The sequence below is a fragment of the Meles meles genome, chromosome 20 (genome assembly GCF_922984935.1).
Source record: "Meles meles chromosome 20, mMelMel3.1 paternal haplotype, whole genome shotgun sequence".
In the NCBI taxonomy this organism is placed as follows: Eukaryota; Metazoa; Chordata; class Mammalia; order Carnivora; family Mustelidae; genus Meles; species Meles meles.
The window spans coordinates 30,788,782-30,803,805 of record NC_060085.1 but is presented as its reverse complement, the minus strand read 5'-3'; the positions used below and the strand labels follow the sequence as shown (position 1 = coordinate 30,803,805).

The window sequence follows — 15,024 nt, the reverse complement described above, 5'->3', positions numbered from 1 at the left end:
CGCATCGGGCTCTCTGCTCAGAGGGGAACCTGCTTCCCTTCCTCTCTCTCTGCCTGCCTCTCTGCCTACTTGTGATCTCTGTCAAATAAATAAATAAATGAAATATTTTTAAACAATTTAAAAATTTTAAAAAATAATAGGAAGGCAGAGTAGATGGGGACATAGAGGAATCAGGTTTGGTCTTGGACTTACTTTATTGGGGTTGGATATATGGGTTTGTTAAATTATTCTGTGCTCCCATTGAAAACCCCTCATATTAAGGTTCGGTTGTTTTTTTGTTTTTTTTTTTTATTTAGCTGGAAAGATTTAACAGAAATCACAAAGGTAATGAAAAGCATGCATTTCGCTGGCTAGGGAGAAGCTCAAACTGGACATGAAAATCTTGCTCTTGTGAGTAAATAACCTTCCAGTATGTGCCTTCTCTCGTATTTGTATGATATGGACTGGACCACTCTTCTCATTTTCTAGAACTTCCTTCCTCTGGCACTTCTGATTCTTTTTCTAGGCATGGTGAGAGATTTGCATCATCACACCTGTTCTCAGGAGTGTCCCCCTTCTGGCCAGCGACCTTCCATTTACAAACATCTGTCCAAGGCCAGGGCACCATCCTTTGGGTGACTTTTGTGAGAGTTGCAGACCACCTTGGCTTCATTAGCCCGAGGCTCCCACTCATGGGGGTGCCACATCTCCTGCTAGGGGTCAGCACCCACATGCAGGACCTAAAGGGCAAGCTCACCCAAGAAGGGATAGAGGGCCTAGACGACATGAAGGGCCCAGCAGCTTGCTTTCTGACTAGGGATTTCTGAAGATCAAGGTTTCTCAAGGAAATGTTCAAAACCTAAAGCAATCTGGAACCATATAGATGCCACAAAATGTGTGACACTCGTCTCCCCTTTCTCTGGAAGGTTCTCTCTCTGAGATAGCCTTTCCCATATTTCTTCATCTCTACTGTCACCCAGGTCTGTACCATCATTTCTATATTCCAAGTTCTCCATAGCTTGGTACCTGAGTCTGTCCTGGATGAGAAGATATGGGCAGAAGTAGAAATGAGAGACCATTTGGGACCTACCTGATTTGTAAGGATTTTTCTTCAGTGATAATGCCCAGCATTAGTTAAGGTGCTGGAAGAAGGCATTGTATCTTCTTCTGAAAGGCAATTTGTCAGTTGATATTTAAAGCTTTTAAAACGTGCATATCATTTGCCATAATAATTCTGCTTCTGGGAATTTGTCCTAAGGGAATTCGCTATGCACAAAATGTACGTATGGAAATGTTCCTGATGGGAGCTATTGCAAAAAAATGGGAACAACTTAAACATCAAATGATAAAGGTCTGTTTAACTGAATTAAAGCCATTTCATGGAGTAGTACGGAGACATTAAAATTATGTCTTAGCAGCATATTTAAAATGGGAAAATAGTCATGCAATATTAAGTGGCAAAGCAGATTATAAAAGAGTACATATCTATGATATCAACCCTGTCAATTCATAGAATATATGCTAATGCATCTGTGATTTCTCCGTAATAGGATTATGCACACTTTTAATATTCTTTGTAGTCCTCTGCTTTTCCCAAAATTTCTTCATTGATTACTTTTTAAATCAGAAAAAAACGCACAAAGTTTTTATGTACAAAAACATGAAAGTAATTTTGGGGAGAGCGCCTGGCTGGCTCAGTCGTTGAAACATGCAACTCTTGATCTTGGGGTTGTGAGTTTGAGCCCCACCATGGGTTTAGAGCCCCATCTTGGGCACCTGAGTGGCTCTGGGTTGAAGCCTCTTTCGGCTCAGGTCATGATCCCAGGGTCCTGAGATTGAGCTCTCTGCTCAGCGGGGAGCCTGCTTCCTCCTCTCTCTCTCTCTCTGCCTACTTGTGATCTCTGTCTGTCAAATGAATAAATAAAATCTTTAATAAAATAAAATACTTGAAAAAGAAAGTAACTTTTTTGCCCTCTTTCTCCTCCTCCAGGCAGACTGAAGGACAATGGTATGGATAACAATAGCTCTTGTAATAACAATAGCAAACACACATGGAGTGCTTTCCTTGGCCAGAAACGAGTGCTTGAGCTCCATACTCATTTAGTTCTCATTTAGTCCTCGCCACCCTGTGCCCAAGAAGATGTCCGTCTCCTGTCAAAGCTGGGCAGCTCCGGCTTGCAGAGAGTTTTTCCAACCTGCCTGGGGATACACAGCTGACTGATGAGCCAGACTTCGATCTGATTCTAGAACCCACAGTGCCACAAAGACAGCCCTACAAAACCCAGGACGGAGTTCTAGATTGTGCCATAATAGCGTGTTTCAGGGAGACCCAAGTCCACGCAGACCAGAATTCTATCTCCAGAAAAATCACCAGGCAGCAAGCTGCCAAAGGGGGAGTTCACCCACCCATCACAGATGCCTCCAGAAACCTGTTCTTTATTAGTTCAGCCTGCCACCTCTGTTGGAATGGGAAGTTTCTTAAACTTTCTAACTTCCCTGTCAGGGAGTTTTTTGGGTTTGTTTTTTACTTCTTCCCTCTAACTGCCCTCTTTGAGTATCTTGGACCAGCCTCGCCACACCCATTAGCCATTCTCTATTTCCGGACACAAAGCCGGGTTTGCAGAAGGTAGTGACCCATGTCTATTGGCTGAATGAAGGAATGTAAGCTGCTTCTGGGCAGGGATCATGTCTATGTCGGTAAGCACTGTATCTGTGGCGTCTAGATATGGTGCTCAATATAGAAAAATCTCAAGATAGGTGTGCTGGCTAACTAATGAATTAATTATATCACGTTGGGTCTTATATCTTCTCACTCTTTCAGGACCAGAGAATTATTTTTAGTCTATCTAAATTAGAGCACCAGTTCTTACCTCCTCACTCCTCCCTTAATTGCTTTAGTTGTAGGCTCTGGGTATCTTTCTTAAAGTGCTGAGATCAGATTTGTAACCAGACCCACTGGCAGAATTCACCAGAGATTTGCACAAAGGGATTGTCAAGTATTTGGTTTGGTTTCTGTATCCCAAGGCTTTTTCCTGCTAAAATAAACTTTGCCACCCTCTCCCAGAGCAAAACCGCTAGTTCTGCTAACTGGGTCACTTGCCAGAGAGCCAAGATTCTGTCTTTTTTTCTCCTGGTCTTGTCTAGGGCCAAGACCCAGTGAGTTGAGCTCTAAAGACTTGCCAAGACTTTCTATTAATGCCAGTTCCTACCATCAGCCCATACCCCACGCTCCTGCCTTCAACCAGACCCTCCGCCTCCCAAGGCCACTTGCCAGATTGTGTCTCTGGAAAGTTTGAGGCAGTTCCTAGCCTAACATTTTTCACCTGGTGCCCTGGCAAAGGGCACAGGTCCAAGGTCAAAGCTGCCATCCTTCCTCTGAGGTCTTGGGTATGAAAAATGCTTCAGATGAAATCCCCTCATTGAGCCAAGCATTCTTGAGCCCATTGCAGGTTCCCTGGGAAGTTGGATCCATGGTCCAGGCTCCAAAGACTACTGTGTTAGGAATTTGGTAGCAGCTTGTTTTTAGAAGTCTATATGCGAGGCCAATTAACTAATGGAATTGTCTGGTCTAGAGGAAGAAATTCAAGGAGAATTCCTCAAAAGGCAGGTGAGCATTGTCTCTTTCAGATTCTGGGGAAGGGAAGCAAGTCAGACAACTTAATGCTAATTATTAACTTCTTTAACAGCTAATAGAGATATTATAATAGATATATAGAAAAGTGACTAAGTATATTTATCAGTTATATAGAAGTAGAACAAATACATAAAAAGATATTCAAATAATAAGTGTATACATCTTGATAAATATCCACAAATCAGAACCCAAATTAGGAAATAAACACTTGCTAGCACCTCAGAACCGCCTACTGCCTTGTATCCCCCAATTTTGCCTATTTTTGAACTTTTAAAAATGGAATCATGCAATACTTTGTTCAATATTGTTTATGATATTCATTGGTGCTATTTAGTATAGCAGTGGTTCGTTGATTTTTATTGATGTATGTAGCGTTTCATTTCGTGAACATACCCTTATTTATTTATTTATGAGTTCCACACTTGATGGTTATTCAATTTCCAGTTTAGGACTATTACCAATAGCACGGCTATGAACATTCTAGTCCACGTCTTTGAGTGAGCATAGGAACACACTGCTGTTGAGTATATATATAGGAGTGAAATTGCTGGATCCTAAGGAATGCAAATATTCAACTTTAGTAGCTACTGCCAACCAGGTTTTCAAAGTGTCCCAATTTACACTCGGCTAGTCGTTCAGGCTCGTTGTTTAGCTCTGGGTTTTTAGTGTGGTGGTTAGGAACAAACCGGTCCTGGAAACAAACTCTTCCTGGTCATGTGACCTTGGACATGTTATCTAGCCCCCAAGAGCCTCAATTTTTTCAAGTCTGTCTAATAGGCATATGACTATATGCTTCATAGGAAAAAGTGAGAACTGAGTAGAGTGGGCATTAGCTTAGTACCGTGTCTGGCATATCACGGGGCCTCAGTAATAAGTCATCATCTAATGATTGCTACCCTAGCTTCATTCCCCAAAAAGAGAGGGTCTGTGTGTGAGGGAGACAGCAAGGGAAGCAACAAGAGGCTGGTTCATTCTTGCTGGAGCTCTACTCAGGGTCCTTGCTGTCACCATTTTGTCTTTACCAAAGTTAATCTACAAACCACCAGGGGGGAGAACTTAAGTGGAATTCTTGACCCAGGAGTGGAGAAGATGGGATTCAGCTGAATAGTGTACCTCAAGAAACCCAGGCTGGAAAGAACTTTTTGCCCTCACACCGGGGAAATGCCTGTCAAAGCCAAGCCAAGCCAAGCCAAACCACCCACCAAAGGAGAGAATGGACAGATAGCTTCAGAAGCGATCCTAGTATTTCAGGTTCTTCTCCAGTGGACCAGCCAACGCAGACCTATGCTGCCCAGCAAATTTCCAGAAGTTTGGACAAATCTGAAATCCGTTCCTCTCACCCCTTTGCCCCTTCCAGTCCTTCCTTTTCCCTGCCGGCTTAACTCCAGCTCTCAGCACTTAACGCTAATACCTTTGGGCAGGCTCCACCGGGGAGTTTAACTAGCTGCCAAGTTAAATAACACGGAGGATCCTAAGCCGTCTTCCCAGGAAGTCAGAAATCTTCAGTACCCGAATTAGGCAGGGCCAGTTACTTACCAAAACTCCTTTTCATTTCCTGTGTATGTGTGTATATATGCACACACAGTATGCATATATCACACACCCATATATGTATGTATATATGCATATGCGTGTGTAGTATGTCCTTCTTCATAAATGATTGTTTCCTCTGGGTTGCACACCAAAACCGCATCGCAAGGGGCAAAAACACTTTTGCGTGAGGCGCCTGTCTTCCCCACGGCGCCTTGCAAAATGACACGTCCGCTGACAAACTGCTGTGTGAGGGTATTGGATCAGGTTCCTAATTAATGGCATTTCTAAGTGAAGGGTTGTCGATAGCAGTGAATATATATACATATACACATACATATATACACAATGAGTATACATAACGCATATATAATATATATTTAAATATGTGCACTTAATTACATACATATGTAAACGTGTATTTAATTTGTGATTATATATGCATCCAGTAGTCAGAGAGTAGAGCGCACTAAACTGGAATGGGTAGAGACTGCAGATCTGCTCTTGGGGGAGAATCCCCCTGGCCTAGGAGCGCGAATTTCCAGGTTTCCAAATACATAGCTAATGTCCTCTGATGTGATTGCAGAGGGGGTTGGAAGGATTCTGGAAATCATGATAGGTTTGCACCACCGCCTGATTCTCCTCTTGGCTGCAAAGCCGGCCGCCCTTGGCTTATAGGCGCCTCTCGCGTTCAAGGGTGAAAACCAGTCTGTGGGTGCATTGAGATTTGCAAACTAGTCCCCGAATGCAACGGGTGCTGCAAAACCGCCGCCGGGTGCAGTGGGACGGGCACTCGGCCACCCTGGCTGTGGGCGCCGCAGCCTCCCTGAGGACTCGGGCAGATGCAGTCGGCTCTGGCCCATCTGTCCCCGGAGGTCTGGGCCCGAGACTGTGCTCGCGCGCTCTGTGCGGGGATCCGGAACCCGGGAGCTCTCCGGGCGCACCCGGCCTCGTGTGGCCGGGGTATCTGGGGCTCTTTGTCTCTTGGCCGCACTAATCCTGCACACCGCGCACCGAAGGCGGAGGCCCCTGAGCCTTGGACAAGCCCACTCCTGGCAAGCCGGTCCGAATGTTTTCAATAAAATGCTTCCTGGGGGGGTGGGGAGTGGGGAGAAAAAAAGAGGATCGCAGAAAAATTTCTCTGCAGAAGTTAATCTATTTTCAGCGGTTAAGCGTGGCACCATGTAAATCAGATCCTAAATATCCCTTTAGGAAGAAGTAAGAAAGGGAGGAAGGGAGGGAGGGAGAGTGCTTCAACCATGAAGTTTGATTTGGGGTTTTTGTTTTGTTTTCCAAACAAGTTACGGCGGAGCGGGGAGAAAACATCGAATCCGCCCGGTGGGTGTTTCCCCAAGCCCGGCAGCCTGGAACACGCCGTCTGCCCCCACGCTGCTCAGCTCCCTGGGGAGATGGCAGGAGGATGTATTAAGTATTGCAACCTAAGACTCAGGTGAGAAAACAATACTACTATTTAAAATAATAGTGCCTCTTGCCATCTAGAACCAACAGACAGATACAAGCGCCCAGAGCTGGAACTGCAACACCTTCTCTGTGGTAGAAATGCTTGCCTGTCCCCTCGGTGATGCCGGCAGTGGTGCAAAGTGTGAGCTTTTGCTCAAGGAAGGGATTTTCCTCTGAGGCTGTCTACACCCGGGGAAGGCGTCTGCTAAGTAATTTGTCCTCCAGTGAGGGCGATTCCTGGCATTAAACAACAAAAAAAATTGAAACAAAAGTCATCATTGCAGTGTTCGGGTTAGTGACCATAAAAAGGCCAGAAGGAGGGGGCAGGAGGAGAGGGGAGGCTCTAGCCGCGCCAGTCATATTTAATATGCTTCCCACAAGAGAAGCCCTTGCAGAATCAATAGACAACCACCAGCTGCGCTTAAACCTGCGATTTCAATTAAAACATTGCGCTCCAGTCCTTGGGGTTGAGCCTGGATCCCCAGTCAGTGGTGTGCGAGTGGCTTGGCACGGGTGCGGCGTCCCACAGCCGCAGACCCCTGAGGTCGCGGCGTGGGTCAGGCCCAGCCGAGCCGCAGAAGCACCCGGCCTTGGCACCCTGCTCTACAGCGTGGGAAGAGCACAGGCCGCCCAGAGGCGTCAGGCTCAACTCTGGCGGTGTTCCCCCACCGTGGTCGAGGTGCTGAGGACCAAGCGTGGGCCAGATGGGCCAAGGCAAAAGCGTCTGGCTTTCAGTTGAGGCGCAGGAATGAGAGGGACCTGGGGCTGAGGCCTCGGGGCAGAGGAAGAGCCCACGGTGGGGCCAGGCCTGGCAGGCCAGGAGTAGTGGGCTGCGGTCCGCACTGTCCAAGTGAGGCTGGCTGCGGTGGGCCTAAGTGTAGGAAGGCAGCTCCAAATGTGGCCCCTGGGGCAGAGCGCTCAAGGCCTAGTGGGCCTTGCCTGGGCCAAGACCCAAGTGCCTCCAGGAGAGGTGTCTTGCTTGGTCTAGTTGCCCACGAAGGCACCTGACCTCCAAAGTGGAACTTTTGTACCAGTCTGGACTGGGGAGACAGATGGGACCTCTATCACCACAGTCTTGGCCCACTTCTAACCATGAAGAACAGGTCTTCTCTAGGGCGGGAAGCTTTGGAAAACTTTTCCGTAGAAGGATTCCCATCCCAGAAACATCTGCGTATCCCTGGAGCCTCCCGTTACCCTTCAGGTGGAGTTATTTTGGATCCCCTCTCCCCAGTCACTAAAAATGTGTGGGTAGAAAAACAGCGACCCGTCATCTCACAGAACTCTGCCACCAACTTCATAAAATGGTCAAATTTTCATTCCCAAGGTTGTCCCTCTTTGTTTTAACATTTCAGCCTTAAAAAAAAAATGCTGCAAATGAGATGAATTTGAAGGGTTGAGGGGCAGCGAAAGGAAATCTCAGCACTCTCTCCTCCAAGCGCTGTTTCCCTAGTCCTCTTTTATTCTGCCTGAAATCATCTCGTTTACAGAAAATATTTGTTTGCACTATTAGTTGGTACTGGAGTTAATTACTCAATGTGTTAACGTGAAGTAATATGTATAAAAGTAGGATCAGTGTTTATTGTGTGGGTGAGCTGTTGAGCGGTGCTTGAATAAACTGCAATTAGGGTTAGATAGAGATTAATTAACATGTGAGTGGCAAGGTGTAAAATAGTCTCCAACCCTCCACTTCAATATAATCTGCGGGCAAGGGAAGAAGTTTGTGGAAGCTAATTAAATACTTTTATAAAAGCCAGTGTATTCACCCAACATTTGGAAAGAGAGGCACATTAGGGGCAACTTGTTTTTACCCAAATGTTTTCTTTCTGTAGAGGTAGCACTCCTTTGTGATGCCGGGGAGAGCAGGATGGCTTATGCAGTTACAAAAAGCGCTAGGGATGGCCGGGCAGGTTCACGGAAAGACTGGAAGCCTTTCAGCCTGATGGAGCTTTCAAAACCAGCAGATCTTTCGTGCTGCCGAGATCAACAATTACCCAATTTGGAAAGGGGGTTGGGGTGCAGTGCCGGTGGCTGAATGAGACACGCAGGAAAGTCGGGATAGAAATTCGGGTTTTCAGCCCCTGCGGGTGTATTGATATTATTTCAATGTCGGGGTGAGTTGTTGGTTTGTTTCATGTTTGGTGGCGGCGGTGGTGTGTGTGTGTGTGTGTGTGTGTGTTGGGGGGGCAGTTCCGCTGTGTTGTTTTCACATTAACTTAGGGATGGGGGTACACTGGGTCTGGAATTCTGCCTCTCCAAACATCTAAATTCAGTGGGCTGTATATGGAAATATTTTTTCAGACGAGCAAGCTTCTTTCTAGCTTTGAAATCTCGAAGTTTGGGGAGAAGGGCTTTAGGGGGACAAACTTGTGCCTGCTGAATTTAGGGGCAGTAGAGGCAGTTTCCCACCTTGGCAGGGTGAGAAAATCAACCCACTGGTGTCACCCTCCAGGCCACTTTCCCTCGGAGACATCTCTTTGTTCCCTCCCCTTGCTTTCAAGTATACTTTTCCTTTCCCTCACCTGCCAAGTCAATATCGGGTCTGAAATTGCACGTCAGAGGGAGAGCGGGTAGTAGAGAGAAGTTCTGAAGGGGAAAAGGAGTGCTTTGCCTTCAGTTAAAACTAGACCTTTCCCTTCCTTTCCTTGATGGTTTTCTGGGATGTTTTGCAGCTGAGAGGCCTGGGGGCAGGATACTCAGTTTCTCAAGACCTGTTTCTGAGTGAAAAAGGAAAGGGTTTGCTTCCAGTAGCATTTTCTGGGGCTCCACAAGATCGTGTATCTTTGGAGATAAAATTCACTATCAAACCCTCAACCCTGTTTGCTCATATTATACACACCGTAATCCTCTTAAACTGTGGTTGCGGCTACAAAGCTCGTGGTCTTGCAAAAGCCGGCTGGCAAGATATAATTGTCCCGCAAACAAAACCGTCCAAAAGTTTTTAAAAACCCCTGCACCCCCTCCTCCTCCTCCCCAAACCTAATTCTCTCGCTCTCTCATGCTAGCCGTCCTCCCCACCCCCCATAAGAACCCTCAGCCTCGACCACTTTTGTTGTCGCCAAGAGTACCCGGCCTGTTGAAAGTGCTGGAGCGTCTTTGAGCAGTTTGTTGTGATACGCAGGTGGAATGGTCTGCAAACAGATGAATTCAGCCCCTCCAAACTGAGCGTGGAGCGCGCTGCTTTTGTGCGCCGGGCACAAAACGCTGAATTCCTCCGAACTTACTTGGGGCCTGTCTAGAAAAGGGCCTTTTCTTCCCTCTGCTTGTACCTCTGGCCACACTAAGTCTCTGCCCGCCCCCCTTCAAGCCCCCTCCCTCTCCCCTCTGATAATCCTTCTCTTTATTTTAGAAAAACACAAAACCCGGTTCCACGCGGTGCTTTAGTGGCTAAAAGTGAAAGAGCTGCCTTGGCAGAATTCAGCTCTATGAATCACTTCGGAAAATTGGTTCGACTGAATGGCCTTAGGAGGAAAAACGTTTTAATAGGATCCAGGGGAGGTTCTGCTGTTTCAATCTGCTCCTTAAACAGGTGGAGATTGGACCTTCTCAATTATACAAACAGTAAGTACCCATCAGCAGGGAGAGCTGCCCTCCGATTCCTCCCCGCACGCAGCCCTAAACCAGCCGCGGAGCCGGGCTTTGCCTCAGAAACCCGATCACAAATCAGCGATTCTGATCGATTAGGATCTCAAACAGTCCTCCAGCTTGCTGTGCAGTCTCCCCCAGCCGCAGGCGGGGAGTCGGCCAGAGAGGGGGAGGCGCACCCGCTGGGCGCTGAGGCCCCCGGGATCTGGGCGCGCGGCCTTGCTCTTCCGGACGCTACGGGGTCGTCCTCAGGCGGCAGGAGCTCTCTCCCGACCTCCGACGCCAGCCAAGGCGAGCTCGTTGTTTTTGCATAAATTAATATTTCCCCATTAACAAGTTCCCCCCTCCAAACGCGGCGCCCGCGTCCATGCGCCACATCCTAATGAGGTAATTATCATTTGCGCGTGTTCGGGGCTGGCGCCGGCTCCGTGGGTAAATGGCAGTTTATTAGCACGATGCCCAGCTCGGCTGCAGAGGGCTAAGGGATAGTTCAGCGACTAGACGGACACCCAGGGGCCCTTTGGGGCGGCGCGTGCAGGACCCTCTGCCCTCCCCGCATCCCTCAAACCTATAGGCCCCCAAAGTTGTGAATCACGCACAGAACTCTGCCTGGGTTTGGGCTCCCCCCACCTTCTTTCCACCGGCAAAACCATCACGATTCCTCCCCCTCCCCCTCCCGTCTCTTCCCTCCTTCCCGATTCGCAAACCGCTCGCACTTTCCCGAGGGGAGCGCGGGCGCCAGTTGCCTCCTTTTAAAGTTTGAGGGGCGGTGGCGGCGGCGGCCGGCAGGCGCGGGGGAACACAGGGGCCGCTACGGGAGCCGCGCCGCCGCCCATGTCATTCCACTTCAAGTGACTTCATGTGATGTCAGCTGAATGTAAAAGACAGTGATCTCACGCGGAGGGGAAGATGTTTGCCATCAAAATGTGACAGAGGAGACACGCTGCATGGCTCGGAACGCATCTCCTTGGCGGTGGGGGAAAGAGGTAAATGCGAGGTGGCTCTCCTGGTCCTCTTTAACTTTGCCCCTTCACTGTCCAGCTCCCCGCACGCGTGGCGGAGGCCAGGGTCCAAGGAACGGCTCAGGGGGGGTTAATTTGAGGCTCTTTTCTTTCTTTCTTTTTTTTTTCTCTCTCTCTCCTTTTCCTTTGTAAACCCTCCCCCTTCTTCCCCCTTTCAAAGTCTCAGGGCAGGGGCTGGTGGGTTCCTTTGCGCGCCGGGTTAATGGGCGGTAATTTGGTACCCTTGGGTGCACTTTGTTCTGCCCCTGTTCATTTGAATGCAAATGGGTGACCTGGACCCGACAAGGTGCTTATTAAATTGCGGTTTCCCTCCCTGCCTTTTCCGGAATGCAGACTTAGAGAAGAGAGGCTGCGCCCCGGCCCAGTCCAGCACGGCAAGGCTCGGCTCGGCGCGCCATGGCCAGCTCGGCTTCCCTGGAGACCATGGTGCCCCCGGCCTGCCCGCGCGCTGGAGCGTCGCCGGCCACTTCCAAGACGCTGGCCTTCTCCATCGAGCGCATCATGGCTAAGACGTCGGAGCCCCGTGCGCCCTTTGAGCCCCGGCCGGGGACGCTGGAGGCAGACGGTGGCCAGGGCAAGAAATTGCTCAACCTCTGCTCGCCGCTGCCCTGTATGATCCCCCTCCAGCCCCTAGGCTACGAGGTGCCGTCCAAGACGCTGCTCAGTTACTCGGAGCTCTGGAAAAGCAGCCTCCGGGCGGGCGGCGGTGGAGGAGGAGGAGGAGGAGGCGGCGGCGGTGGCGGGGGGGCCCCGGTGTGCGGCGCCAGCGGCTTGTGCAAAACCAACTGTGGCGTGTGCTGCAAGGCCGATCTGGGCCTGGCGCCGTCTGCGCTGCCGGCGGGCAGGGTCATCAAGCCGCAGGTCATCAACCAGGCGGTGGGGCTGCCGGCCAGCGGCTCGCTCTACTACTTCAACTACCTGGACTCTGCCGCGTACCCGCCGTCTGAGCTCCTCGGAGGCCACCTCTTCCCATCCGGCCTCCTCAACGCACAGGCCCCCGCCGCCCTAGCTGCGCACCCCAAGCTCTTTTTGCTGGAGAACGCCAAGTTGGCCGGCCTGGCCACGGACAAGTTCCCCCATCCGTCCCCCTATACCCATAAGGAGCGCTTGCCCGCGCCGCTGGAGCAGGTGCTGAAGGAGAACTCGGCTCTGACCGCAGAGCGCGGCGGCGTCAAGGGCCACAGCAAGCTGCCCGGGGGCTCTGCAGACGGCAAGCCCAAAAACTTCACCTGCGAGGTGTGCGGCAAGGTGAGGCCCCGGGTCCGTGGGGGCTGGGAGGGATGAGCAGGGACAGTAGCTTCCCTGAGGGAGCCTGGCCCGCCCCTTTCTCAAGTTCAGGAGCTTCCCAGTAGTTATCTACTACTCACATTGGGGCCCTAGTTGGGCCTCAGTTTCCTACTCTGTAAAATGGGCATGTCGTTGTCAGTGACCACACGGGAAGGGCCTGCGCACAGTGGGTCGAGAAGAGGTTTGCGAAATGAAAAGGGCTCTGGTTTCTAAAGGGAGTGTTGGTTGGGGGATGTAGGCTATGGCCTCCCCAGTTTGATTCTACTCTCTCTCGGACGGACACACCACAAGGCCCCCTCGTGTCCTTCATAGGTGTTTAATGCTCACTATAACCTCACCCGCCACATGCCGGTCCACACCGGAGCCAGACCGTTCGTGTGCAAAGTCTGCGGCAAAGGCTTCCGCCAGGCCAGCACGCTCTGCAGACACAAAATTATCCACACCCAGGTACGTGGCCCCCGGGTCCACTTCGGCCCGCGCGCAACACCCGGCGCCTGAGCGACGGTGTTGGGGAGAGCATGGCAAGGGTTCCCCTTACTCCTCCCGGGGGCCCGTATCCCTTCAAGGTGCCCCTGAGGTGGCTTCTCCTAGCCGGGGCCTTGGCCTCACTGTGCGCGCGCCCCTTTCCGCAGGAAAAGCCGCATAAATGCAACCAGTGCGGCAAAGCCTTCAACCGCAGTTCCACGCTCAACACGCACATCCGCATCCACGCGGGCTACAAGCCCTTCGTCTGCGAATTTTGCGGCAAAGGCTTTCACCAAAAAGGTAATGTGCAGGGCGAGGCCCTCTCTTCACCTCTCACCTCGGGACTCGGCGGGTCCCTCCGAGCGGGAAGGCAAAGAAGGATCCGCAGAGAGGGAGCGTGAGAGCTGCCAGCTCGGGCGCAGCATTTCTTTGGAATCGGGTTATGACCGGTTTGGGTGGAGGCTCTCCGAGCCGGGCTAGTAGACCTCGCTGGAGTCAGGCTGGTTGCATGGGGAGACTCCGAATTTAGGAGGTGGGAAGGAAGGAGGCCGAGGGAAAGGAAGTAGGAGAAAGAGGGGCTATTGCCCTATAGAAAAAGCTTGCCTTTGTAGCCGGGACACCCCTTTCAGATGAACAAAAAAAAAAAAAAAAAAAAAAAAAAATTGAGACAAACTCCACCTCCTGGGAATAACAAGACTGGGGGAAACCATTATTGTCCCCAAGACCTCCAGGCCTGGCGCCCGGCTTCGGTTTTCCAACGCACTTTTGGACCTCCAGGTGGTAGCTGGGGGTAACAGAGGGAGTAACTTTTAAAATGAGAAGATAAACATAAAATGAGGGACGAAGGCCGGGTTCGTGCGAATTTCTTCCAGCGAGGCAGCAGCCGGGAGAAGGACCCGGTGCGTCTCTGGGCTGTGCAAAAGTTTGCCCGCCAGCCGAGCACAGCGGGAGGGACGCTGCGCGGGCCTGTGCCCCGGGCGGGGCTGGGGCGCAGGGCGGCTACGCGGGACTCGGCCCTCCACCCTGTCGTGAGAGCCTTCGGCTTGATGCAGACGAAGTTTGACAACTTCTTCACTCGGAGAGGTCGCGCCCGCCTAGCCAAGCGTCGCCGTCTTTGAGCGGGCAACTGAGCCAACCCCGGGACGCTCGCGGGCCACCCCACCCCCGATCCTACTTCATGCCCCCCCTCCTTTTTTGTTTTTGGTCTCCCGTAGGGAACTACAAGAACCACAAGCTGACCCACAGCGGCGAGAAGCAGTACAAATGCACCATCTGCAACAAGGCCTTCCACCAGGTCTACAACCTGACCTTCCACATGCACACCCACAACGACAAGAAGCCTTTCACGTGCGCCACTTGCGGCAAAGGGTTTTGCAGAAACTTTGACTTAAAGAAACACGTGCGCAAACTCCACGACAGCGTGGGGCCTGCTGCCCCCTCCACAAAGGACCTGACTCGGACAGTGCAGAGCTGAGAGCTACTGCCTCGCCCTCCCTTCCAGCCCCGTCCAGCCCCAAACAGATCACACGTATAAACTTATTTCTAAAATTAAAAGAAAATAAAAAAAAACTATAGCAGAGAGGCTAAAATCTATTTATCGAAACCAGCATATTTTTTGGAAAGCTAAACGTTTCCTCGATGACTGGCAGCAAACGCGTGGCTCCCACCTTTGTGTATTCGGGAAACTTATTTAAACTCAGTGCGCTGAAACGCATTTCCTTCCAGGCCTCCGCTTCTCCTCGGGCGGCGGGTTTTCACCCCAGCCTGTCACGTGAACGCCCCGGAAGAGCGCGGCGCCCCCAGCCATCTTTATACAGCCATGTAAATCCTCCTGTTACAAGCGAACTCAGAATATATACATGTCTAACACAATAAACAGAATCACTAGTGCTCGTTTTCTTTCCCCCGCCCCTCCCCTCGCCGCCAGGTCAGCTCAGCAACCCCAGAGAAGAAGGAAACAGGCGTTTATAGCATTTCCCTGCCCAAATGCGACTTCCTTTGGGGTGCTGGGACCAGGGTGAAGCCAAACCCGTGTTCCTGCGGCGCTTGCTTGTTAAGAGCCAA

At 50.7% G+C, this 15,024-nt stretch overlaps 1 protein-coding gene across 1 annotated transcript; it reads left to right on the top strand.

Moving 5' to 3' along the window:
• Window positions 1-10,919: 10,919 nt before the first annotated feature.
• FEZF2 (FEZ family zinc finger 2) lies at window positions 10,920-14,818 on the top strand. Its single transcript, XM_045991702.1, has 5 exons — window positions 10,920-11,172; window positions 11,542-12,456; window positions 12,808-12,942; window positions 13,128-13,260; window positions 14,175-14,818. The coding sequence occupies exons 2-5, from the start codon at window positions 11,605-11,607 to the stop codon at window positions 14,432-14,434; spliced, it is 1,380 nt and encodes a 459-aa protein (XP_045847658.1). The 5' UTR covers window positions 10,920-11,172; window positions 11,542-11,604; the 3' UTR covers window positions 14,435-14,818.
• Window positions 14,819-15,024: the final 206 nt, after the last annotated feature.

Coding starts and splice junctions, on each gene's coding strand:
- FEZF2 (XM_045991702.1), top strand. CDS start 11,605: ATGGCCAGCTCGGCTTCCCTGGAGACCATGGTGCCCCCGGCCTGCCCG. Junction 12,457..12,807: donor CCTGCGAGGTGTGCGGCAAG/GTGAGGCCCCGG, acceptor TGTCCTTCATAG/GTGTTTAATGCTCACTATAA. Junction 13,261..14,174: donor CAAAGGCTTTCACCAAAAAG/GTAATGTGCAGG, acceptor GGTCTCCCGTAG/GGAACTACAAGAACCACAAG.